At 38.1% G+C, this 26,369-nt stretch overlaps 1 protein-coding gene across 2 annotated transcripts in view; it reads left to right on the top strand.

The window, feature by feature from the left end:
• GARRE1 (granule associated Rac and RHOG effector 1) overlaps window positions 1–26,369 on the top strand; it is a 53,560-nt gene that overhangs the window by 14,007 nt on the left and 13,184 nt on the right. Inside the window, exons 2-8 of one of the 2 annotated variants that reach the window (XM_082770352.1) lie at window positions 3,581–3,697; window positions 13,241–14,576; window positions 20,982–21,188; window positions 23,302–23,442; window positions 23,716–23,811; window positions 23,945–24,106; window positions 25,051–25,209. In XM_082770352.1, the coding sequence (XP_082626478.1) occupies window positions 14,082–14,576; window positions 20,982–21,188; window positions 23,302–23,442; window positions 23,716–23,811; window positions 23,945–24,106; window positions 25,051–25,209 (1,260 nt within the window). In that variant the 5' untranslated portion in view covers window positions 3,581–3,697; window positions 13,241–14,081. The remainder of the gene's footprint in view (window positions 1–3,580; window positions 3,698–13,240; window positions 14,577–20,981; window positions 21,189–23,301; window positions 23,443–23,715; window positions 23,812–23,944; window positions 24,107–25,050; window positions 25,210–26,369) is intronic. The other variant, XM_082770353.1, reaches the window with a different exon arrangement.

Below are 26,369 nucleotides of genomic sequence, written 5' to 3'. Positions count from 1 at the left end.
TTTTGGGGTAGGTGGAAGAGCGTTAGCACGTGGCCGATGAAAATGCAGACATGTACTTGTAACTGTGCAGCTCTGTTGAGGGCCTGACCTTGTCAGACTGCAACCTCCAGGCTTGGGATGCCTCCTGGCAACTTTTTTTTGGCACTTTGGAGACAGAAAAATATTTTTTCATTCTTCAGGGAGTTGTACTGTATCAAAGTGCTTCTGTAGGAGAATTTGTACATGGCGGGATGTTTCACCCTAGCAACTGTTAAATTAAATATTGATAAAAGTATGGAAGGGAGTTATGAATAGTGCTAACTAATTAGAAGTACAAATTTAGACCCTAATCATTGTGGTCTGGATAGACATTTGATCCAGTAGGCTCTTCTGATTTTAATATATCTTGTGTAGGAAATGTTGAAGAATCAATGGTCAACTCTTACATTTTGTTGTTGTCCAAAAAAAAATTTAAAAAAAAATTGCAGGTTTAAGCAAAATCCATCTAACAAATAAATGGTGTTAGATGAGAAGTCTTCCTTTCTAATAAAACCCTGCAGTTTTTAAGACTTAGCATCTGCAAATATTCTCTAAGTCACTCTAATTGCTGTAAGTTTATGCTTCACTTTGCAGACTGCCCTGAAATGCATTTCTGTTGTATTTTAAGGTCTTTATCTAAACCTTCCAACAAATAAAGCTGTTTCATTGCACTGCAGTACTGGCAGCGGCACTGAAAACTTCTTTTTCAGAGGAGACTCTTAAACCTATAACACAAAAATACTGTGTGTTTCTAATTCTAATGCCCTTAAAAATGATGTAAAATTGTCCTGACCAGAAGCATATGGTTGTAGGTTCTGACGTAGTCTGTGCGCTATCATGACTATAGGAAACAGTCTGCAACGCAGAGGATATTTAATTTAAAAAATTGGGATAAGGGTCGTGAATTGTATGCTAGAAATAGAAAATAAGATTAGAGGTTATGTTTCAGGCATGGAGCCGTCTCTGGGGGGGGAGCAGAACAAGGTTACTTCAAGGTTTGGAGCCTGCTTGGGGGGTGGGGAGAAGGCAGGAAATCCAGCAGGGCTAAAAAGGGTGCCTGGGGGAGTTGTTGTAATAGATTACGTAAAACTTGCCACGTATCTCCTGGGTGCTTCGTGCTGTGCATGGTGACTTTCTCCTTACCATTGCTTGCTCCTGCTCCATCAGGCACGGGCAGCTCGTGGTGCCACTGGGGTGGCTCTGCCTGGGCCGTCTGCACGCCCTCTGCACAAACAGCCCCAGTGGCGAAGAGGTTGCTTTTTCTAAATGTAATACTTGGGAAATGTGTTTGAAAGGGGTCTGGCTGGAGCGCTAATAGATGCACCAGCTCATATTGAAACACTGCTTGAATGTGTTTGGCATCTTTGCCATGTGTTATGGCTGGCAGAGCGTTGCTGTGTCGCAATTTCTGCAGCAGAAAGCCCTTTGCCAACGTAAGCTACTGGGGAGGAGCATTAGTTGGTTAAACTCATCTAAATTTGTAAGCCTAGTTTCATGTTTGACCATTATTTTTAAATATAGTTGGTGCAGCAGTAGATAGGTGAATTTTTCAATGTTTCTTTCCAGTCTTCATTTATGAACAAGAATCAGCTCTGTTAGTGAATATTGAAATCCAGCGGTAGATGTGCTTTGTTAGTGAAGTTAGGATCTTCCACTGCTGTGTGAGGGGGGGTTTGCTGCACCAGTGGTACTAGGAGCTTCAGAGGGAACAGGACATGTCAGTTTTCAGAAGGATCTAATAAAGTTGAAGTGTTCAGGTTTGCTTATGGATGTTTCTCTGGTTCCTAGTCAATAGATCACATTCATTTGTTTTATGGGTTAAAACATTACACGTATTTTTCTTCCAAGATGTATTACACCAGCATAAATCTCCCATTGTACCCTCTGCTGGGAGAGATTTCTTGCACAACTCAGTGCAGAAATTTTGGCACATAGTAACCCGGTGACAAATTATGCAGATGGATGGGAGCTTAGCTGTTTGTGTAAAACTGTCAGTACTTCTACTTTCAGGACATGCTAAGCTGGTCCGACAGTGCTTTATATGTTGTAAATTAGGTCAGATAATTATTTAACAATTGATAACTTAATTTGGAGGGTTGTTTGGGGAGTAACTTTAACCCAAGAACAATGGATTTTTTTTTTTAAAGAGAAAATGGCATTGCATCAAATCACAGCAGAATTTATCTGAACGTCAGTGTGTCTGTTGTATGCCTTTCCCTGCCATAGCCTTGATGTAGTAGCTTAAAGCTGGAAGCAGGCAGAGCTGCGTGTGCTGCTGAGACGTGCCGGTGGAATTCCATGTATGCGTTTGTTAGCAAATTGCTGTTGTGTTAAGTTATTTATATTCTTTAGTAGCATCTACACTAAGTTTAGAAAGTGAGATTTATTTTCCAAATGTGTAAATTTATTTCTGTTGATAGAAATAAATAAACCTCATTGCTGAGTGTAAACTGTTTTAAAGAAGCAGAACAGTAGTTTGCTAAAATATTAACTTTTGTTTTGTTTTTAATACAAAGAAAGTAGATGTAATCAAGGTGGTCTTCCTGGGAACGTAAATGCAAAACCCAAACATCTAAGTGCCTAAGAAACCAGAAATTTCTCACAGCTTTATCAGTATAAGGAGGGGATGGAGACGTAAGACTACACTAACAGTCCTCAGCCTTCAGTCCGCAGCTTTTTGATTTTTAATTTGACCTGTGGCCTGTTTTGACATTTACCTTGTGTGGAAAAAAGGCAACAAATTATTCCATGAACTGAAATGGAAAGCAGGATTACTGAAGCAGCTAATAGATGGCACTAGATGCTGCAGTCTGAAAAGATTTAAGCTGTTGCCATTGTAATAAACATGGGGTGGTACCTGCTGGAACCACAGGCTTGCTTAAGAAGGGCAGGAGGAGAATCCTTTTGTCTCTGGTGCTTAACTTCTGTTTGAACCAGTGTTAATAAGACTTGCAGAAGATTGAGCAATTCAGGGAACATTTTTTTTAAGTTGTCTGCTGTAAAGCAGGCAGAACTAGCTAAGTGCTAAGCCAAAATGTAGCTGTATTTTTTCCCCGTTTGGTTTCTATTAGAGATTTAGAAACTGGAGGGTGCTCCTGCAGTTCATCTTGTAACTAATTGTGTTTTGACCCCAACTATGCAGGATGAGTTAGTGCTATTTTAAGTCTCATCTATTTTTAATTAAGACTTATAAATTCTGGTCTTAATGAGAAGGAGAAAGCTGTGCTGAAGACATTTAAGCAATTTTTTTTTTTGAAGAAAGGTTATGAAGTATGCATGCTGCCGTTTTGAGTTTTCTAATCTTTATGATCTCAAATTACTTGTCACCACTGTTCCTTCATCAGCTGCAGAAATTACTTCTACATAATTTAATGTATAAAAATGTAAATTTCTTAGAAACAAATCATTCTGACAGCTTCCAAAAGTCTCCTGTTACAAAGATCTAGTTCAAGAATGATTTTAGAATTGAAGTTGAAACTATTAAGCTACTACGTGATTTACAGTATTATTATTTGATGCATTTGGAGTATTATGTACACACTGATATTTGGTTTTGTTTTAGGAGAGAGGCTGCAATGCACACTGGATTGCTCTGGTTTATTCATATCCTGTGACAGTGAATCAGATATTGCTGTCTATATACAGACTGAATTGCCAGCCAACTTCGGGCCCAAATATGGTAAACATAATTATGTTCATTTGCTATAAAAATACATTCTCCTTAGTTTAACATTTTCATGATTACAGTTTTCTGATAATTCCATAATTTTCAACATGAGAGGGATCTGAAAGGCCTAATCATCGTGTCCCTCTCTTCAGTATAGACTACAGTTTGTTTTCCTGGGCAAAACTCCAGCTGTTCACTGATGAATCTGCTGCTACTCAAATACAGTAAGCTTATAAAGCATTTGGAAAGTCAGAGCACAGGAGCTGTAGTACAGAGACATGAATCTCTGTTAGCTACATGGCAAAAATGCTCATGGTTGCAACTGTCATGAGACAGTAAGTGTATGCGCTGATGTCAGTGTTTCTGATATGATGTACTCCTGTTTTCTATTTCTGGAGATGCAATTCATATTTCAGAATGCTTAATGACTTTCAAGTAGGAAATTTCAATGAATGAGTTGGGTGAGGAGGAAAGCAAACATTAAAATAGATAAAGCCTCTAATGTGTGCTGAAGAGAACAAATATAAGTAAATGTTGGATTAGTCTTAAGTATCAGTCACAAGGAAATAGTATGGTAATATACTTATTAATATGAAAAAGAGAAGTTTGCATGTGGAAACAGTTGCTCATAGTAGCCATTGCATTAGTTAAGTGGATGAGGATCAGTATATTTAATGAAAACACATTTGCAGTTTTTTTTTTTTTTGATGTAGTCTAGCATCAAGAGAATGTTGTAGCTACATTCTGTAGCAAGCATTGAGAATTTAGAAGCAGCATAATAATTTGGGAAAGGAAAGATGGTTGGTGTTGAGTTACTCCAAATGTTTTGAAAGGTTTCATCATGCTCGCTACAAACAGGCACAGAAAAAAAATCAGAAATCTTAAAGGCTTCACAGGATTTTCTGTACATAATCTGTCTCATACTTCCAGTACTCACAAATGTGTTGCTTGTGGAAGAGCTTTAAAATGGAGCTTTATTTTTTTATAGACAATTTATAATTTTCATTGCCTGGAAACATTGCTTTTGTCTAGCACTACTAAAATCATACTGTGTTCTGAGTTTGGGTTTTCTGTTTAAAGGAGCATAGCATCAAAAACTCAGTTAAAACAGCCTTGAATTTTGGTTTAGGAATATTTATTTCAGTGAAAAAAAACAAATGTGTATGCTGCTGAGTGTGAGTGCTGTGGCATTTATGATGTATAGTATCTGTTTTGGCTGGAAGCCTTGTCTAAAAATTAACAGAAGTATTTTCTGATTGCGAAATCAGCTGTTTCAGAGCAGTTTATGTAGGATGTCATTGTGATATGATGCTTTTGATAATCGCTAGGTTGTAGCAAGTAAGAAATACAAAAACGGCCACATTGATTCAGACTTCAGAATTGATCTAATTCAGCCTTGTTTAACCCCCATGGTGGTTATAAATGGATACTTAGGGAAAGGCAAGAAAAGGGTAAACTTGTGGCCTATACCCATTTAAAACTGTCCTCAGTGATTTGCTGCATCCAGGGTTCCTTGAGCCTGTAGTTGTCTGTTACTAAGCCAGAGGAAAGAAGGAAGGATCCAGAAACCAGAACAGCATTTTAAATTTGAAGTGTGGGTAAAATGTGAATTTGTAGGGTTATAACTGTTTTCCAGCTTTCCCAGCACACACACACACTCCTTTGCTAATAACTTGTAAGACTTAATCTTTTGACTCTTATATTCTGCATCAGGCTGACATTTTAGCAAAAGCAGTTTTAACACTGAGATCAGGCTAGAGTCTGTCACTTTCTGTGTGAGGCTAGGAATGTTTTTCCCACGTACAAGTTGATAAATTTATCCATAGTCAATCTCATCTCTTATTTTAGTCCCTCGCTCCGGTAAAGTTCTGCCATTCTTTGTGTATATATTTAGTAGCGTATGTAGTATGTCATGCTTTAACACTGTAGTATTTGACTTGGGCTCTTACTTCCACTCGTCTTTTCAAGTCTTGTTTAAGATATAACTTGTTGAGGGCAATGAAAACTTCCCGAGAGGAATCTGATTTTGAAAGAAGAGCCGTGGATGGTAGTGTTTATAGAGTGCCTTTCCATTATTTCTGTAAGCGCTTTGCCAAAGGGTGGGAGTCATTGCTATTCTTATGGGTGCATAATCTTTTTATGAAGTATTTGGAACCATGATCAAATCGTTTTAAAACAGCAGAAATAAAGCTCTACACTGATCAAATCGTTTTAAAACAGCAGAAATAAAGCTCTACACTGAGCCCTCTTCAATTGCTTGATCTTCGCTGACTCAGCAGTAGCTAAACTTTTCAAAGCAATTTGCAAAAAAAAAAAAATTGTTAGAGATTTCAGAGATTTAGGCAAGGAAAAAATTTAGTTGAAGTTTTTAGCATACATTTAACAACATGTACTAAAAGCTTCTCTTCCCATTTGATGATACTGAAAAATACATCTGGCATTTGTTTATACAGGAAAACTGTAATTCATGATTTAACAAGGTACTTGAGTATGTGAGAGATACCGCTGACTTTACTGCAACTAATCATATGCTGTAGTCCATTGCTGAATTGAGCCCAAAGATTAAACTGCTTCCAGGTTTGAAATGTCTATGATGAGACTGCAGGATTGTGCATGTTTCTGCTGTTCTTCGTCGTGTTCCCTCTTCTAAGTAAAAGCTGGCCTTCTGCAGAAGCATGGGAAACCTTGATTTTGTACTTACCTGAGAACTAAAAACCAATTATATTCCGTTTTCCTAATACTTGTTTGTACTGTCACATTTTGACTAAGAAATACATAAATGGCTTCTGGTGTAGTTCAGAAAGGCTTTAAGTGCGTCTACGGGAGTGCGACATGCTGGGTGGGTTTAGGAGGAAAGACCTTTGCAGAGGGCAGGGGCGAGTTATCTGAAATGGCCATAACTGGGCCAGGACGCAAAGGCCTTGCCAACTCGTAGTGCTGTTCACATGTTGTTTAACTGAATGAAATTTTCTGAAGTTCAGCCCTTTCTTCCTGTCTTCCCTTCAGCGGGAGGGGAAGTCTGTGGCTGAAATACGTCATGTATAGGAATAGACATTAACTTATTCTCAGAGTTGTCTAGAAATTGTCTACTTCCCTTCTCTTCCTTGAAACTACAGCATTCGGTACTTCACTCCGGTTTGAAGAAGAGCGTATTTATTCAGATGACGGGTTGCCAGTGGCTTGCTTTCAGAGAGAGCAGGCTTCTCTTCGCAAGCACTCCTGTAGGTAGTAGCAAGAACTTTGTAGACAACACATTCTGAGAGGCAGAGCTCTGATTTTTTTTTTTTTCATGGTCCCATGAATCTTTTTGTTTGTTTTTGTCTTAACGTGTTATACAGCTCAGCAAGAGCACAAATACTTGTGGCAGATGTGCACCCTTTTGGGAGAAGAGGGAAATGGATTTTGAGTCTCTGGTGGCAATCACGTTGGACGTGAATTTCTCATGCTTTGTGCAAATGCTTTGTTAATGTCCATTCTTGATATGGTAGCTTATCTTCTTTTCCTTTTCTTCTGTATGAACAGTTGTCTTTAAAAAGAGAACTGGTCCTGCTTTCAAAACAGATAAGGTAAGTGCCTATTGCCAAGGGAGGATTGAAACAGTGATCCTGATCTGACAGAGGCATCTATTTTTGACATTCAGGGAGGCACCAAAGTCTGAAAGAAGGTTTGGTTTAACACATTCCTTTCACCAGATTTTCCTTTTGCTGTCATATCTTACCGCTGAGATTGGAGTTAGTGCCATTCTGTGGTAGGTGTTTTACTTCAAACAAAATGTAAGAAGCTGCCTGACACAGTCTAGGCTCTGCCCTGGAAAAATCCAGTCAGGATACTGATAACTCTGAATTTGGTTTAGAGATATCACCTTGCACATATATTTCAAAGGAAGTGTAGCTATATGCCTCAGGACTATGGATCCTTTTCTGGAGGATTGTTGGAAGTGAGGTGGTGTGGTGCTGAGCAGTCAACACTCTCAGTCCTTAACTAGCTCTGAAAACTTGTTTTTCTTCAGCTTTCTCTCGTTCTTTTTGTTTCCGAGTGATTTTTATGACAAAGTCTTTGGTGATCTGTTTCTTTGGTGCAGGGGATGGGGCTGTATCTGTCTTTGCTTGTCATTCAGGATGTGTAGCATACTTGTGCTTCTAGAGGATTTTCCAGTACAAGGGCAAAACCTACAAGTTGGCACTAATAAGCTAATAGACTTGTTTTAAGGAGGGTCATCTTGAAAAGGAAAGAAGACCTAGACAAGACGTAATAAATCAGTTGAGACCTGCCTATAAATATTAGGTGGATACTTGATGGATGAAATTTGTCTTTGATGAACTAATAAAGTGAAGTTGATGGAGCCTCCCAGTTAAATCTAACAAATCTCCATGCTTCTGTTTGTAATAGCTTCACAACTAAATTAGGAAATTAGTTACTGTATTAAAAAATTGGTCTGTTTAGATTTATATGAAACTAAGCAGAATGCTCAGTTACAGTCTGGTTAAACTGAGGCAAACTACTTAATCCCTGTGGAGTGTGTGCTGTGAGTTACCATCCCCAACTGGTGTGGGGGGAGAGTGGGTCAGAGCATCTGGTGAGCTGGTTTTAGGAAAGGTAGACCCTACAAGGAGGATGTTTCCGACAGGAGCTTTATGGGTTCACTAAGGATTGGCATGCCTACTTCTTGTTATTTTTGTGTTGTTTTCTTTTTTTTTGTTTTTTTTTTTTTTTTTTTTTTCCCTCCAACTGTTCTGGGCAAGCAGCCAAGAAGGAATCCCAACAAGCAATTTGAGCTAACAGAACTAAGATGATATTGGTTTAATAGTCTATCGATGTCTGTCTTCCCCTTTCTCCTCAAACAGGAGACTTAAAAATTCAAGAGGTGCCACAGCAGTCCACCCCATTAAAAAAAGCTGTCAGCCTTGAAAAGAGGGGTTGGTTTTCCTTTTTGGCTTTGTAGCCTAAATACTGAGCTACCAGTGCGGGCATCCTCTCCCTGCTGGGGGGCCATGGGCTTCTCTGGTGCCTGTGGCCTGGCAGCTGCCTGGAGCAAGGCCCTTAGAAACTGTGAGCCCCATTTTCCCCGATGGTGAAGATGATGCTTGTCAACCCTTGTAAAAGCATTTGCATGCTTTCAGTATTTATGATGTGTTGGTAAGAAATTACAGGTGCAGAATAAGTGAGTTGATGTCAGACAGATTAATGGGTATTTTCCACCAGTCGGCATTATTTGGAGATTGCTATTCTTGTTTAATTTTTGGAACGTAGTTCTAGCTCTTAAATTATCCTGAAAAGTTTAAAAAAAACAATCCAGAACAAAAACAACCCACAAAGAACACTCTTATGAATTTCTTCCAGAAGTATAAGCTATGCTATTAATCAAGTGCTGGCTAGTCCTGATAAAGCTGGTATCTTCTGTCTTCCCAAAACACACTGTGCTGTGTTTCCTCAACATCCTTGAAAGATGATTTTTGAGGGGTATTTCTGTGATTGGTTTGTGCCAATATAAAATCATGCCCCTTTCTTTTGTTGGTTTTTGGAGATCCTGCAATAATGCAGCATATTGAAGCAGCTTGCTGGCCCCACTGAAAATGGTCCTTGTGTCTGAACCTCAGGAACTGGGCTGAGGTGGGGATGTGCTTACCTGCAGATGGTCTCCAATTTTCACCCTTGGTGAATAGGAGCAGCTATGGGCTTTGCAGATCAGAAATAAAGGCAGTGTGAGAAGATAATATGAAGAGGAGCTTGCCGTTTCTGTTAAACTTCCCTGTGTGTGGACACGGTGGCATGCAGAAGTGTCCAGCAGGTCAGTCTGTCCCACTGCTGCTGGAGGCTGAAGGGATTCAGTAGCTTTGTAGGAATAATCAGCATGTGTTAGCTCTGATCAGAACTGCATCTAAACCAGATTAGCTTCTTTCTTACTAAAAGTGTGAAAGTTGTTATTGCTTGATTTAAAAAAAAAAAAAAAAAAGCCTCAAAGAAAAAAACAAAAAAACAATAACAACAAAACCACCAAAACCACATTTCCTCAGCTGAGAAAGTGAAATAGTTGTTTGAAATCTTGAGCAACTGTAAATGACCTTATGAAAAATGCTGCATTCCTACCAGGGAGGTTAGATTAAAATGTATATAATATGAAAAGTATTTTTGTCACCCTTCATATATAACTACTAGTATATGAGAAGTAGCTTCTTGTTGTGGTAACTTGTTACTATGTTTATCAGGTTCCACAAGCTAATTCTATGGTTTTTGTATCACAGATTTGTTATTGCTATGTTTATGTAAGATTTCTTCAAAAAACATATAATTTAGAATTTTCTGGCAATATGTAGACTTTTGTTTTTAACTTATGTTTTCAATTGCATGACAATCCCTGTAATGTAGCTTAATTCTATGCTGTTTCTTTTTATGGATGGATCAAATGTTATACAGTTGTTGAGAAACTTCTGCATATTCTCGTTGTCATTGATATGGCAACTTTAAATAGATGTAGCATATTAATTGAGAGTGAAGTTGAAGGCAGAATTGAATTTCTCAGTTTATGAAATTTGTTAATGAATTCTGTTATTACTTGTTTTTCTCTGGCTTGTGGATTTCAATTTCTAGTGCTTTTAGGTGGATCTGTTTTGTAGATGCTAAACATGCTCTGTTGCTGTGAACGTAATCTGTCTTTAGTTTGGAATAGTTTAAAATGAATCAACTCCCAGTTAAAATGGGTAAGCCTTCTATACCAATATATACTTCTAACAGTATATGAACAACTTTTTGACCTTGATTACATAAAGGAAGGCATACAACTTTCTGAGTTGTGGTATGCTAACTCTTTGAGACTTCTGTACTTGATTTCTGAGTATCTGTTTTCTGCAAAATAAAACACAAACTTCGCAGTTGCATTTTGGACCGATAACATGCTACTCTTCTATTGCCAGAATGAAATCCTTTGAATTCTTTTTCTGATACAGCATGATCTGGATTGACGCAAAGTTCAAATTGTTAAAACGTGGAGTCTCCACTCTTAGTCCATGAGCCAAGAGCAGCGGTGGAGCCGCAGCACTGGGGAGGGAGGGGGGAGCGTGGGAACGGTCGTCTCTTCACTTTTTCAGGAAAAGATACAAAAGGAAGAGTGTTTACTTTATACATAGCATGTTGGAGTCTCATTATAGAATGTGTAATACTTGTAGTGTTACCCACATGCCTAGTGTCTGGACAAGACCTGTCACTGTTCTCTCTTTAAAGAAACGTGTATCTTCTTAGATGCTAGGGACATAAGCTGTCTGCTGTAAGCTTCTGTGTTGGTTTTATTACAAGTGATTTTCGAAGCCTATGAGATGTTGAAGAGTTGAATATGTTCTTACAGATTTGTCTGTGAAAGTGTCTGTTAGTAAAACAGTGATCAATCGTCTTTGTTCATGGCTGTAGGAAATGTGAAAACACCACCTTTTCTATTCATTTCACTTATGTTTTTAGGGTGTAGCAGGATTTTGTATGAGTTAAATATTGGACTGTTACCAATTCAGTACCTTAGTTTGATCCTGAAAGGCTCAATATGAAGAACCAAAGCATAGTGCATCTCTAATGCCTAATTCAGGGCTGTGTAGCTCAAACTCCTCCTTAATTAGTTTTTCCTACTTTTGGCATTAACACTTCAATGTTTCATGATCATTTCTTAATTTCTTCTGCACTGTGGAATTCATGTCTACTTAGGGAAAATAATCACCAGTTTATTTACACAATGCGTATAGATTAACTCTTTTGTTCTGTCTATGCTTTTATGCAATCAAGAAAAATGATTTTTCTACTGTAAGGCACTGACACTTTTAAAGTAAGAATCCATTTTAATGGACTTACTGCACTTCAGTGCACTCAATGTGAATATTGAGAGAAGTGTAAAGTTAGTTATTAGGAAATAAAGTAATCAGCTTAAAGTACTTTAATAAGGGATGTCGAAATGTGTATGGGAACGTCTGCCGTGTTTTATCTGTTCCTCATGTTTTAAAAAGTGGGAATATGGAAGAATATTTGCTCTAGATCTCAGAAGCAGAACCATCTGCAGCAGCAACTTCCTGAAAAACTCGTGTCTGTTGTTTTAGTGGGTGTGAGACTATCCCACTCCCTTCATGTTGTTCTGTCCTGCTGCGTCTTGCCTGCTTTTTTCTGAGGTTTTGTTTCATTTGTCTGTCAAAACACATTATATGAACGAACTGATAGTTTTTTTTCTACCAGTCTGAAGAAATTTTGTCTGAAGGTACAATCTCTATTCCCCAGCTGTTTTGACAATATTAGAATAGGTTTCATATCTTAAATGTAATAGCAAAAGAAATAAATTGTTGTTGAATTAAAGGGGTCCTTCCTATTAAATCTAGATTATTCTTTAAAGTACTGGGGGGATGTTACTATTTGATACTAACATTGTAGAATGTAATTGATGCAGTAAGGAAAAGAATGTCCTCGTCTGATGAAATCAACTTACGTAAATCAACTTACATGCAGGTGTAGGAGAGAGTGGCTTAGTGTGACTGATGCCTAGGAACAGATAGAAAACATTGTATATCTGTACATTATATGTCCCTTCTGATAGTGTCTTGACACGATAAAGCAGAGGGTTGTTGGTTTTGTTTTTTTTTTTTGCTTATGAGTAAGTGTGATCATTGTATAGATACAACTTTAACTTGTATACCTGGTCCTTAGATGCCAGACCCTGTCCAGTTAGGAGCTATGTTTGGCTGAGAGCAGGGACTTTAAGATCTTCGTGCCTTTTTTCAGAAGTTCCAGCTCTGGCCTTGAACGTCACCTGCTGCAAACTGACCCCTTCTCGCTGCTCAGGCTCTCTTCACCTCCCTATGAATGCCTTCCAGAAAGTGCTCTTGGCTGTCCAGCTGCAGCTCAGTTTGCCAGTAGGAGTAGGGCGGTATTAGTGGCTCTACTTCCCCCTTACTTTTGTGTCTGGTGGGATTGCTGTTCAGGCCAATCTGTTAGGCAGTTCTGTCTTGTATAAGATCTTGCCAGTATGATAGATACATACCGTCGTCCTGAAACAGGGTCTCAGTTAGGATATAGACAGGTTTTTCTGCTGTTTTCTGCCGTTGTACAGAAAAAAAAAAAAAAAAAAAAAAAGCTGGATGTTGATTTAGTAAATTACTAGAAAGAATGGAAGTCTCATATTTCTGCAGTGAATTATGATATGTGAAAAAAAGGTTTCATTGACTTAATTTTTGAATTATTTGAAAAGGATAAGGTTAGAAAATGTGATTAACTCCCCCTAAGGTCTGCACTAATAGACTCTTCTGTTCTTAACTGTGTAAGGGCTGCAGTGGGGATTAACTGCTACTCAAGTTTGAGTCTAGGTTGGGAGAATTAATAAGAAAACACTCAGCGGTGTTGAGTTCAGTGACATGATGATACCAGTTTGTAGCTGCCTTTTGAACAGCCCGTGCAGCTCTCCCTTCCTTTCAGTCTATGTGTCATTGACAACGTATGCCTGGAGAAGTATACCAGGATGCTGCAGGAATTAAGATCTTAAAAACTGTTCATTGTTCCATAACATTTTAAACTTTTTTTTTTCTTCCTTCACAGGAAATGACCTAGAGGCCTTACAAATACATTTGTACATTTTTGTTCTGAGTCTACAATTGAGGGCAAATGCAGTCTGGAAGCACCACTTCTTAATGTTACAACGGAAACAACTACCTCAACAAACAAGGAAAGGGGAAGAAGGCTTGCAAAAATAAACACTCTAATTTTTAGTAGCTTATACTTGCAAGGTCTTCTGTAAACAGAGTCCAGATCTCTTTTCCCTCCAGTATTAAGAAGAGACACTACAAGTAAACTGATTTGGCAGACTGGATCTGTCAAGACATTTGAAGATACTTGATCTGCTGACATAAGGATTTGCTTTTTTTAAGGAAGAAGCCTCTGCACTGCTTTTATAATCGCTGTTGATCGGTGGTTTGCTCCACTTTTCCTGATATTACTAATTGGAAAAATGTATTAAAGCATTGCTTCTAAAATTATTATTTGCGTTGACAAAAATAACTTTTGTAAACTTTAACAGCAAGTGACAATAATATGCTCATGAAGAAATTCTAGGTGATAACTTCTCTGCTCCAGTGTTGCTTTTCTGTGTGCAGAGTGGAATACTGAAGGAGACAGAGCATTATTAAGATACGTCGGCTTGCTTTCTGAGTACAGTTTGTAACTGCAGCAGGGCTGCATTGAACACTGAAAATATTAAGTCAGCAAGTCTGCTGCCTTTCTCACTGCTGATACAGATTATACAGACACTTGCCTTTTTGAAATGCCTTTTGTGAAACCTATGTACACAGTCCTCCACTGTTACTGTACATAACTATATATTTGGGGAAGGAGTTTGACAAGTGATTGTTAATTCAAGAGATCTTCGGACAAGCACTCACTTATGTATTGCTGTAGTGCACAAGAAAGCAAAATGGACTATAAGCGGCGCTTTTTGCTTGGCGGGTCCAAGCAAAAAGTGCAGCAACACCAGCAGTATCAAATGCCTGAGCTAGGCAGGACCCTGAGCGCACCGCTGGCATCTACAACCCCAGCATCCCCTTTGGTCTCCTCAGCTGCTGCGGGCAGCTGCAACCACCCTGTATCCCATACTACTCCGATTGCAGACATCCAGCAGGGAATCTCCAAATATCTGGATGCACTCAACGTGTTTTGCCGTACGAGCACTTTCCTTACAGACCTTTTCAGCAGTGTATTTAGGAACTCTCACTATTCTAAGGCAGCTATGCAACTGAAAGACGTGCAGGAACATGTCATGGAAGCAGCGAGTCGACTCACAGCAGCAATAAAACCAGAAATAGCAAAAATGCTGATGGAACTGAGTGCAGGCGCTGCGAACTTTAAAGATCAAAAAGAATTCAGCCTACAAGACATTGAGGTAAGTTACCTTGGGGGATTCTGTTTTGCATGTGAATTTATATCATTCCTTCGTAATTGGACTTTTACTTAAAATCAGTGCTACGCTGAAAGTTCTTTCTTTTGTATTTGTGGGCAACACTGATAAAAGGAGAAGCATTTTCATTTTTGTTCTCAGAATTAAATGACTGCCAGTGGTCAGTTTCAAACTATGTTGAGTGAGATGTTCAGTGGGTATTTCTGTGTAAGGACTTGCACTAAATTTAAAGTTTTTATGAAATAAGTTTAAGTTGTATTATCTACCTAATTCTAAAAGGTATTTTTCTGTATGATTTAAACTTAAAACGAGAAATCCAGTAACCTCTTTTGTACTTGGGAAAACATACCTAGTGTAAAACAAATAAATAAAACCCCCCTACAATAATTAAAGCAAAGCAAACAAACCCAGCACCCCACTGCCCCAAACTAACAAGCCTAAGTAAGTAAATGAAAGTTGTAAGCCTTTGTTTGATTTTTTTATGTAGTCCTGTGTGGAGCCAGGAGTTGGGCTCAAGGATCCTTGCAGGTCCCTTCCAGCACCGGATGCGCTGTGATTTCCTGTTCTGTGTTAGCTAATTTCTAATAATATTAGGCCATCGTATTCTAAATTAAACCATATTTTCCTTAGTGTTATCAATTCTGGGTGAAAATCTGAACACTGAAGAGAGGGATATAAGCCATCAGTGCTTGTGTAAAACTGCATATCAATTGACAAATGATCCAAAAAACAACACTTTATCACTCTTCAGACTATTTGTTTACTTTGTGAGTTGTTAAGCCTAAAAAGAAAATACCACATGAACATGAAATACTTGTGTTGTAAAAAATTGTCACAACTTTGCTTTAATTTCCATACGCTGGCAGCATGTGCCCAGCAGTCAAAATTCTGAGATTTTGAAGTTTAGGATAGCATCTACAACTGCAATCCTGTCTGGCTGTATGTTTTCCTGTAGTAAACTTCTTAAACATGTAAGGCATAATGCTAAATGTTTTCATGTATGAATCCCTGCTGTTTTAAGTAGTTCTTCATATTTTGATGTATTTCTTGATTTTTGTAGCAGCCTTTGCAAAGTTCTTCCTACAGAATTCCATCCTGAGAAGAAAACTTGTTCTTCAGTTCCTATTTCTGGTTCAGATTTCATCCTTACAAAGTTACCTGAATGTTATACTCACTTGCTTATCAAGCGTGATCTGCTCTCTGTAGCTGTACAACTTACGGATGAAGTAGTTAAGCAGAATGCTATTTGTACTACATAATTGTAGTGAGAAGTATGATCAACGTTTTCTCATGTTGTATACCTAGTACGCAAAGAATTTGTCTATACATTTTATAGTATGTATATTTGCTATAGGTATCTTCTCTAGATCTTTGTTTTTGAAAACCATCTAATAGCATCGCTGTTTCTCTAGGGCTGTAGGAAAAGTGTCTATTAATTAAAAATCAGTGCACGTTCATGTGATTAAAGACAGTCACAATACCTGTGATGAGCTAACGCTTGCTCCTGAGCTCTGTGTGTACCTTCAGTGCTCTTTTCACCAGGTACCTCTATCTACGGTAGGAATAAATGCAAAGAGAATGCAGGCAAAACAGCTTGGCTTCTTGGTTTCTTTTTAAGTGTACTTTGTGGTAATTAGTCACTTGTCTCTGTACAGTTCTTGCATCTCTTATTAATGAAAGCTGTATCTTGCACATACTTTATAAAAAGTCAGCGTGCAGAATTTATGGGAACTTCTGGAAAATGAGAGGAGTATTACATTCTACTTTTGTATAAGAACCAGCAGAAATTGTTTGAAACTGACACGGATCACACAGAGATCGTAGTGTGGGTGATGTAAGTAAATGACAACCTGACTGGATCGGTGTAACCCAGGAAGCAGTTACTAGTTGTTCACTGTCAAAATTGACCTTGCTAGAGGTCAGGATAGAGAATAAATTTAAGTTTGTAATTGATCAGAAAGTACGTGGGCCAAGTGTGCTGGAAGACCTACAGAACTGAAAATAAACTACTTTTCAGTTTAAGATTTCCAGTTGTGGTGGAACTTAGAGGGGAAAACTGAATGTTATAGAATGTAAATAGAAATTATCCTCACAGTTAGTGTGGGCGATGCCCATGGGCAGTAGTGTTGCAGAACAATCCTAGGGCTTATGGCAGTCCTGTGCTGAACAGAAGTCAGTATTGTGCTGTTGCAAAGCATAAATCGTTATTGGTGCTACTGCAAAGAGACAGTTGTCATGTGTTTAATGTAACTATAACCTGCACGAACCATGGAATCAGTATTAAACTCTTCACTTGGCTATTGTGGCCTTAAATACAACACCGCATCCAGGCACTGCTGCTGTTACACTTAATGTAGTGAGCAACTGGAAGGGACATCGGAGGAGAGTAGCAGGAGTAATCAGGCATGCAGAAAATAGGACTTCAGAGGACAAACTGGAAGGACTGACGGTACAGAAGGAAAGACTGAGAAGGAAAACCAGAAGCCTGCAGGTATGTGAGAAGCAGCCAGAACAACGTGGCAATGTTCTGTCCTTCATGTCCACATAAGACTGAGCAAGAAGTAATGAAATTAAATTTCAGAAGAGAGCATTCATATGGGATGTTGTGGAAATACTTCGTAATGTCAGAGAAGCACTGAAGTGGATTGCTACGAAGGGTAGGGAGCCTCCTTCATGGAGACCTTACAGAACAGGTTAAGCCTGTGTCTAGCAGAACTGACTCAGTGAAATTACCCCGTCCTTGGGACAGTAGGATGAACTTCGGGGATCCTCTCCTAATCTGCTTTTCTGTGGTTTGAATACAGAACTATTTATGCGAAAACTTTAACAAATTCTTACTTCTTCTGATTTCTGAAACGTTAACATCTTCATAAAACTGGAGGCAGGATTAAAAACTTGTGAATCTGCATAATGGAAGCAGAGAAAGTGGAATGCTTGCATGTGACTTCATGAGGGTTCACTGACTGGGGAAAAAGGAGTGTGAGATTCAGGATAATTTTTCACTGGACTGAGCAGGGAATATGGTAATATCTGAAGTTCCCTTTCCAGCGTCTCTACTAGGTGACACTCAGTGTCTTGAGTGGCAGCTCAGCAGTATCGTCTGAGGAGGTACTCGGGAACCTTTTATTTGGGCAAGTCTGTTAAGCTGCTCCTCTCTCCTAATACTGCAAATGCAGAGGTACAACTTACACTGGAATCTAGTTTATCTTGCAGGTAACTCTTTGTTAGTGAGCAGGATTGTGTCTTCTCTTAGAGGTGTTTTGGTTGTATGAGATCACTTCCGAACTGAAGGGCGTTGCTATGTAGTAAAAAAAAATAAATAAAAAATGAGTAATATTCTGTTCGCTTCCAGTAATATGTGGGAAAGGTGCTTATCTTATAATCTGGTACACCAGTTGGAGTAATGGCTCATTGTTAACTTAATTATGTTGCTATTTTAATCTGGTTCCTTGGTGGGTAGGCAGGTCGTGCATAGGGCTTCTTGTCAGCAAAGCCATAAAGAGCCGTGATAAGGGAAATGAGGGTAGTAGGAAACCATTGGATAATTGTGTTGTGATGTTGTTGTTTGGGAAAAAAATAATAAACAAAAATGTAACCTACCACTGCATCCCCATCTGATGCTTGGGTTTGTATGTAACCAGTTTGATTAAACTCATCACCTGCTTCTGAGATGAAGTCTGATGCAACACCTCCCCAAAAGTCTTATTGCTTTCAACTGCCTATGATGCCAGATTGCTTTTAGGTAAGGTCATTCCTAGATAGATCGTTGTCCTACCTGGTAAAGGGTTAGGAAAGTCAAGGTGCTAAAGGTGTATTTCTTGAGATGGAAAGTTTGCAAGCCAGAAAACGTCATGGTATATGCAATGGAAATGAGTCTAAGAAATAGTTTAAGAAAATACCACCATCAAGAGAAACCTACTGTTTGACAACTGCAACAGTTCCAGTTTGTCCTTGATTATTAAAAGGTCTCTAGTTTTAAATTCTTATCATGGTCTAAGAAGAACTGAAAGCTTCTGCACGACAAAGTAAGGAAAAATAAACTGGAAATAGAGGATGGTATTTGTAATAGTGAAAACACCAAATCCATATGCTAATGTTGCTCTGCAGATATTGCAACAGAGATCTAGAGTATTGCTTTACGCACTTCGGTAACCGCTGGCTGACCTCGGCTGTATTTGTTAAACTGGTGGTGGTCGTACTTCTTTCCCACTGTGAAGACAGAGACTGAGCTCTTTGGAGGAAAATCCTCAAGAAGTGAGTTTTGAAGCAAAGCAACTTTGTCATCTGGAGCGAGCAAAAATCTTCCACCGATTGGATTTGATTTAAGCAGTTAAAACCACTCTTACTGTTTTCTGAGGAAGACTGAAATAGATTATTTTTCAAACAAAATAGAAGTTCAGTAAAGCAGATGTTCCTATTTGTCTTTACTGTTTAACATTATAAATTACATTAGGAATGTTGTGTGGTGCCACTTAAAAACTAAATCATTTGTTTATTTTGAGCATTATTCCCAGGCAGGGCAAACTTCAACCTCTGTACCTTAAATATTCTTTGAAACTTAATCAGCTTGACATTCCTAATGAGTCCTGGTTTCTTCTTCCTTCCCCTGAGAACTGCATTCTTCATACTCAGAAATATTCAGATTGCCAGTCTTTCCCTGCAGTTTTCTTATAAACCTCTCTAATTTTGTAGTCAGAAAAGTTGGAATTTTATTCATTTGATCATTCACTGAGTGTTTTTTTAATAGTGCAAACTGCACTTTCAGGGGTCAGTCAAAGTACCAAAAATGTTTAATTTCATGCCTTGTACAAAGAAAGGAAGTGATGGAACCAGAATGGAATGTCAAAAGGAGACCGGATGCAATGGAAAAAAGAATTGCCACCACGGAGTCTTTTAAAGTAGATAGCTAATGCATATAACTGTTTGTGTGACTACAGCATCTTGCCAGTAAGACCATTGTCTGAATATTTTTATTCCAGAAGAATGTAGCTGAAAATAAGCCAGATGACTGACTTGCTCCAAGGCACAATGGCTTTGTACATTATCTGTGTATTTTATGAATTATTCCTAAAATGGAATTCAAGTCTAGTCTCTTAATAAATGAAAGCCAAATATACATTTCAAACCACTTTGTGTGACAAACTCCATAAAAGAAATAAAACGTTTTGAATAGCTCTTAAATGCTTTTATGGCAATTTGAAAAATACTTGCTTCTCTCCTGCAATCTAGTTGTGCTTTGTCATAAGCTTTTGTCCACTAAGGAAGGAGTGGCCTTGCAAGCAGGCAGAGCGCTTGTGTTTGTGCTGCCTTGTCTTCCAGGTTGCCCTTTCACATGGTTGTACTCCACCAGTCTGTTCACACATGGTGGCTGCGGCATAATGCTCGGTTTTGGAGATTTTTGTTTTGCTTGTAGTAACTGAAGCATATGTCTGTCTCTGGTCATAATTCTTAGGAGCAGCATTAGCACAAGAGAGGGAGATAAAATGGACTGGGAATGCATGGGGTGCAGAGGCCATTAGTGCATTACTGTAAGTGTCCTATTACTATAAGTGTATGGAGCTGGCTGTGGCACCCACAGGATTTGGGGTGCTGTTGGTGCCACCCCCAGCTCCCTTGGCTGTGGGGATGGACCAGCAGCTTCTCCTGTGCTCACTCTTCCCTACTCTTCCTCCTGCTTTCCAGATGAGTGGTATTACGTGACCCATTTTGGTGAGATATTCTGACGAGAAGATTTGTGCCAGTGTTAGCAGTTCCTGTCAAACAATGCAAGTGACAGAGCTGCAATTTTGTGCGTGTTTGCTGAAGTGACTGTTATATTCTAAAAATGGTACCATGGTGCCTCTCCGTATTATGTGGCAAAAGGTTTTTCACGCGTATTACTGATTGTCGCTCTGTTTGGAAGATAAACATCTGGGTTAAATTTCTAGTTTTGTGATCATGTCTTAAAATAGTTGACTTTTTTAGCACAAATTCAGCTAGGTCTGTGTGCAAATGGGTTTTGCTGTTAACTCTGCTTGTGATAATATGCTACTTTTTTATTGTTTCATGTGTTTGATATTGTGAAGTAACTTAAAGCTTTTCATTCTTCATATAATCTTATCTTGATCTCAGAAAGGAAAGACGGCACAAGGCTTGCATCAACCATGTCACTCTGATTTCTCCTTAAGTCACAGAAACTGTTCCTCACTGTTTAGCTTTGTTAAATGGTTAAATGTCATGTGTCGCTTTAGGTCTAATTCATTATTATATTTTTAATTAAAGATCTGAGTTTACTTAGCGGCTTACACAAGCATTGAACAAAAAGGAAGAAGTATTTCTATAAAATCTATTTACTTGAAATTGTTTGTTTGTTTTTTTGTTTGTTTTGTTTTGTTTTTTTTCCTCCTACAGGTGCTTGGGCGATGTTTCTTGACCGTGATGCAGGTCCACTTTCAGTTCCTGTCACAAGCTTTGCAGAAGGTCCAGCCGGTGGCACACTCTTGCTTTGCCGAAGCTGTAGGCCAGGAAAGAAAGAGTGTTAGTGGGGCCGGAGCCTCAAATTTAAGCCCCACAAATGAGCTGGAAGATGCAATAAGATCATGGAGAGGAGCAGCAGAGGTATGGAGGACTTGCTATAGTGATGTTGCTTTATATTTGATGAAACCAAAATCAAAGCCTGGGTGCCCTGATAAGGGAAGAAAAAAATCTTGGATTTTAAAGAAATCCTACATTTGAAGGAGGGAACGCGGTGCAATTAGTTTCAGATGCTAAAATCTGTTTTACCTACATGGTGTTTATACTATCTCTGCTTTGTAAAAAGTTTTTATTCATGATCAATTGTGTATATAAGGAGTGCACAAACAGTGGAAACAGCTGTTTGTTATTAGAAAGGAATTAACAGTGTTCAAATGTGGTTGAGTGGAAAGTCTTTGCAAATGCAGAGTAAAATTTTAGATGAAAAATAACTTAGATAACATCTATACCTCTTAAATTGTGAGCATGAACTCGATTTTATATTTCAAATTTTTTATGGTATCTTTTAACATTTTTCGTCTTCATACTGAAGGAGAGTTATCTGTTAGGCTTGATGTTGTTTGATTGCATTTGGAATGTTAATCATATTACTTAAATACACCACTCTTTTGACTTGGGTTTTAGCTAACACTTGCCATCTGTGGAATCCTTACTTTTCCTGCCAAAAAAAAAAAGTACAAGGAAAAATAGTTTTATGAGCTTTTCTGCTTTCCCTGTACACTATTGAAGTCTACAGACTGACAGATCGAAATGGCTTCAGACATTGAGCACATGGTTTCTTAAAATTTAAGTAACCTAGAGCATTGTGCTTTTGAAGTCTAATTTGGCAACGTGCATGGGCATGTTAATCATCTTGACTGGAAATCTTGTCAGGGTTTCCATTTATCAACTAACATCTGCAAGGTGTATGCAAGCAAACAAATTTCCCTTAAAACTTGGAACGCAGATGAATTATTGGTAATTTCTACGGCAGCATAGATTTCTTTCATTGGACGAAATAAGGATTTGGGAATGCTTTAGGTATATTCTGTAGAATCTTAACAGTACTAATGCTGGTATAATGCTACGTCTTTTGCATAAGAACAGTCTACTTCAGCTATTTCTGTTGATATCACCTATATTTCAAAATTGAGTTTAATACAATTAATTCAATCCTGTATTAAACATCCATTCATGGGAAGAAGCAGGTTTATGTTGGGTTTTAGGATAGTAAAGTAAAAAGCTCTTAAACAAATCTCTCTAAGTAAATAATCTTTCTCTCCTGTCTTGAAGATACACCAATTATATGTCATACCTATTTCATCTTGATAGAAGGGAGACATGGAATACAGAAGTCTTTCTGAATTTTTACATCGGAGAGTGGAGGGCAATCCGTTATTTCCATATAAAACCAGCCTGTTTGGCAGTAGACTATGTACTGTTTCAGAACAATGTTTATGATAGTTTGTAGCTCAAAATTACTTTTCCTTTTTAAGAATTTCAGTTGGAAAATGGTGTAACTTTACACGTGTTGTAGAAGTAATTGATGCGTCTGTTCATTGGCTGCAGTAGCAAAAATCCCCAATTTGGGGGAGTACGACTCCTTAGACTGAAAAATTAAGTGTCTGAGGTCTTAAATGTGGTTGCGAATAGGTTTCTATTTGTTTTGCTTTGCTCAGTAGTGTGCTATTTTTATTGTACTGTTACGAACAGATATTTGTCTTTTCATATCTTTCATTTTTTAAAATCATATTACATAAAGCTGCTGCGCCCTTGCTGTACTCTGTTGATTTTACAGTCTTGTGTGGTTCTTCTCAAATTGTACCGCAGTAACCACCCTTAATTTTATAAAGCATACCTTAATGTACATAAGTCTCTTCTCAGCAAACCGTGTTCATTATGTTGCCTATGTAACCGGGATCCTTAGTTAAGAAAAGGAATTGAAATAGAGCAACCAATACTGACTTGAGTTGCTAGCCAGCACCTGTATGCCATACAAATTATGTGAGATCTGTACTTTCAAAGGAACAGTAGAAATTAAATCAGTTCTAATATATAACCAGCTCCAGATCCTTTCCACCAGGTGCTTCTTCTCACCTCCTTTATGATGCTTAAACTTTGTGTGTGTTTTTTTTTTGTTTGTTTTTGTTTCTTTTTTAATTGTGATCTAGTTTATTGTTGAATCTCTTTACCCAGTATTTTTTTCCATACATTACAGGCAACATCTCGATTGCGAGAAAGAGGCTGTGATGGATGTTTGGCAGGAATTGAAGTTCAACAACTTTTCTGCTCACAGAGTGTGGCAATCCCTGAGCATCAGCTCAAAGAGCTAAACATGAAAATTGATAGTGCTTTGCAGGTGAGCTTTTAAAGTCTGTTGCTTTTATGTGTGTCTAGTACAGTCAGTAGGTCAATGAATGAAATAGGGAAGGAATTTATTATTGCAGAAATATAGACCGTGGGCAGCCATGAGGTATATGAGAATTACCAGAGTCGAGGTCTTACATGATAAACGCATACGTGCTGTACAGGTTTGCTCACTTAATAATTTCTACATGTGTATCCAGATGCAATGACTGCCAACTTCTTTGCTGATGTGGCTGTTCCATTTCAACTTTTTCTTTAATTTCAGGCTTACAAAGTGGCTTTGGAGAGCCTAGGCCATTGTGAATATGCAATGAAAGCTGGCTTCCACTTGAACCCAAAAGCTATTGAAGCAAGTCTTCAGGTATGATCTGCTAAACCTGTTCTCTTTCATCCCTCCTCACCTTGAAAATAACTACTTGAAAAAAAAAAATTAACAGCAAGGTTTTTTTAATGTCTTCATTTCTTTCTAATTGATCTATTCTCTTATACTTCAGGGCTGTTGCAGTGAAGCTGAAGCCCAGCAAACAGGAAGGAGACAGACTCCACCGCAGCCAATTCAGTGTGAACTGCCCACTGTACCTGTTCAGATAGGATCACATTTTCTGAAAGGGATATCCTTTAATGAGTCTGCAGCAGAAAACCTGAAACTGAAAACGGTAATAGCCCTGCATCCAACCGCAGTAGTTAAAAATAAAAATCAGTAGAACTCCTACTGCAGTTGTTCTCTGAGTTTTAAGGAGTTCAGTGCCAGACTTGTACTTAAATGTGCATATTTTTAGTCTGACTTCCTGTGGAAACAAGATGTGATAACATTGTAGGTCCATGCCTTTCTCTGACAACATTTTAACCACCTGGGCAAATTCAGTCCAATCTAAGAGAAACACAAAAGTCTAGGAGGTAATGAAGCTTCTATGAATACTGAAAATAGGTGGTTAGGTATCAAAATCTGCAGAACAAAGTGAGCCCTTAGAGCTGCCGCAAGCAAGTGATGTACTTAAGAGCTTTTATCTTCTTAGGTTCCAGAATCAGTCAGGCCCATGCCATTCTAGTGCTGAGGGGTGTGCTTTAAAAGGAATTTGATTGCAAAATGCTTTTTCCTTTCTTCTTACAAACTTTAAGCAATCTTTCAAAATATATTTAAAATGTATTTTTAGAAGTTGTGGAAAAGTTGATCAAATTTTCAATATTAAGAAAAGGTAACTATTCAGAAGTAATTTGGGCAATTTTAATGAGCATTTTCACTCTTTCAGATAAGGCTAGTTCCCTGCTCCTGAAAGAGTTGAAACAACTCACAGCTTAAAATGCTTTTATGTTGTCTTTGCAGCGTTTTTTTTTTTTGTAGTTTTCATTAACTGTTTTGCAAGAGCAAAAGCTAAATAGTGTTTATCGTGTTTCTGTCTTCCAAATAGAGACTGTCCCATATTTCTATTCTGCAGTTAAGCTCTTACAGTTTCACGAGACTGTTTAGAGGTAACAGACATTGTAGTTGGTTGAAAAAGTTGTGAAGATGTATAGAACCAATGGTAAATACATATGGAGGCATTGGTATTAACATTGTTGAATCGTGCTTTGTGTGACAAAATTTTTGTTTGTTTTTCAGCACACGATGCTGCAGTTAATTAAAGAAGCTGGATGCCATAATGGACTTACACCACGAGATGACTCTCCTGTTACTGAAGTACTAAATCAGGTTTGCCCTTCGACTTGGCGAGGAGCCTGCAAAACTGCTGTACAATTGTTATTTGGCCAAGCTGGACTGGTAAGTAACTATAGACAGGCTTAGCAAAAGAAAAAGATTATTTAAACATCCTGAACAAAAAATAGATATTTTGAGGTGTTTGGAAATTCATTTCCTATGTCTTCCTCTTCGTCAGTTTTTAGCACTGCAGCTAATTTAAGTTATGAACAAGATGTTTCCTCATGGAATACAAGTTCTTCGGAGATATTATTTGTAGTTGATAGGAACAGGGGGAACATACTGTGTACTTCATATTCTCTATGGATTAGGGGGAACATAAGAAATTAAGTTCAACAGATAGATTTGAAAATCTTTCTATTTCGCTATAGATAACCATGTTAACGCCGCCCCTTCTCTTAGCTGCACTTTGAAAACTGCCATTTTTCCATTTCCTCTCTGATTTGAATGGAAGCAGGCTTCCTGCTCAACAGAAGCCAGGAAGTCCTCTGCACCTGACACCTCCGACACAAGACATAGCTATTAAATGATTTTGTGTAGACGTGTTCGTTACAAACAAACAAAAACCCAGACATTTTAGAGTAGCTAAGTACTGCTAAAAGTACTTCCATAACTAATTAGTGCAATCTCTTCTTTTAATGAAGTGTTCACTCATAACAAATACATCTTTTTGAACTGTGAGTTCTCACTTACCTGGGCAAATAAAATGGGGGCAAGAGTGCAGTAGGATAGGAAGGATATGCATGCATAGAGATACACTGTAACTGATGATAATTTTCTATCAAGAATTCTGAGTAAACTTAAATTAACTTATTAATTGATTAATTCATACATTTTTGGTATTATTAATACATTCTCCAATAACAATGAATGTCAGATATTTCTATTTCAATATTCCTTTCGTATTAGGTATTAGATATCCACTTCATGTTAAATATGCCGGAGAAGTAGGTTCAAATCATAGCTGAATTCAAGGGACTTGTATAAACAAGGGACGGACCATCAGTATCATAACAACAACATATCTGCCGTCAGTCCTTACTTCACTCCAGTATGGTGATTTGAGGATAGGAAATGGTAGTGAGTTAAGCACTTTTAGGAAGGCATAAGATGTGGTATTTTTGTAGGGATGGAGAGCAGCAGTGGAATAGTAGGATCGGTCAGATTTCTATACAATTGAAAATGTGTGTTAAATATTAATAAATGCAAATCAACTAGAAAAA

The sequence above is a fragment of the Aythya marila genome, assembly GCF_965140915.1.
Source record: "Aythya marila genome assembly, chromosome: 12".
In the NCBI taxonomy this organism is placed as follows: Eukaryota; Metazoa; Chordata; class Aves; order Anseriformes; family Anatidae; genus Aythya; species Aythya marila.
Note: the sequence above shows the minus strand (reverse complement) of the source record. Positions and strands in the feature narration are given on the sequence as shown.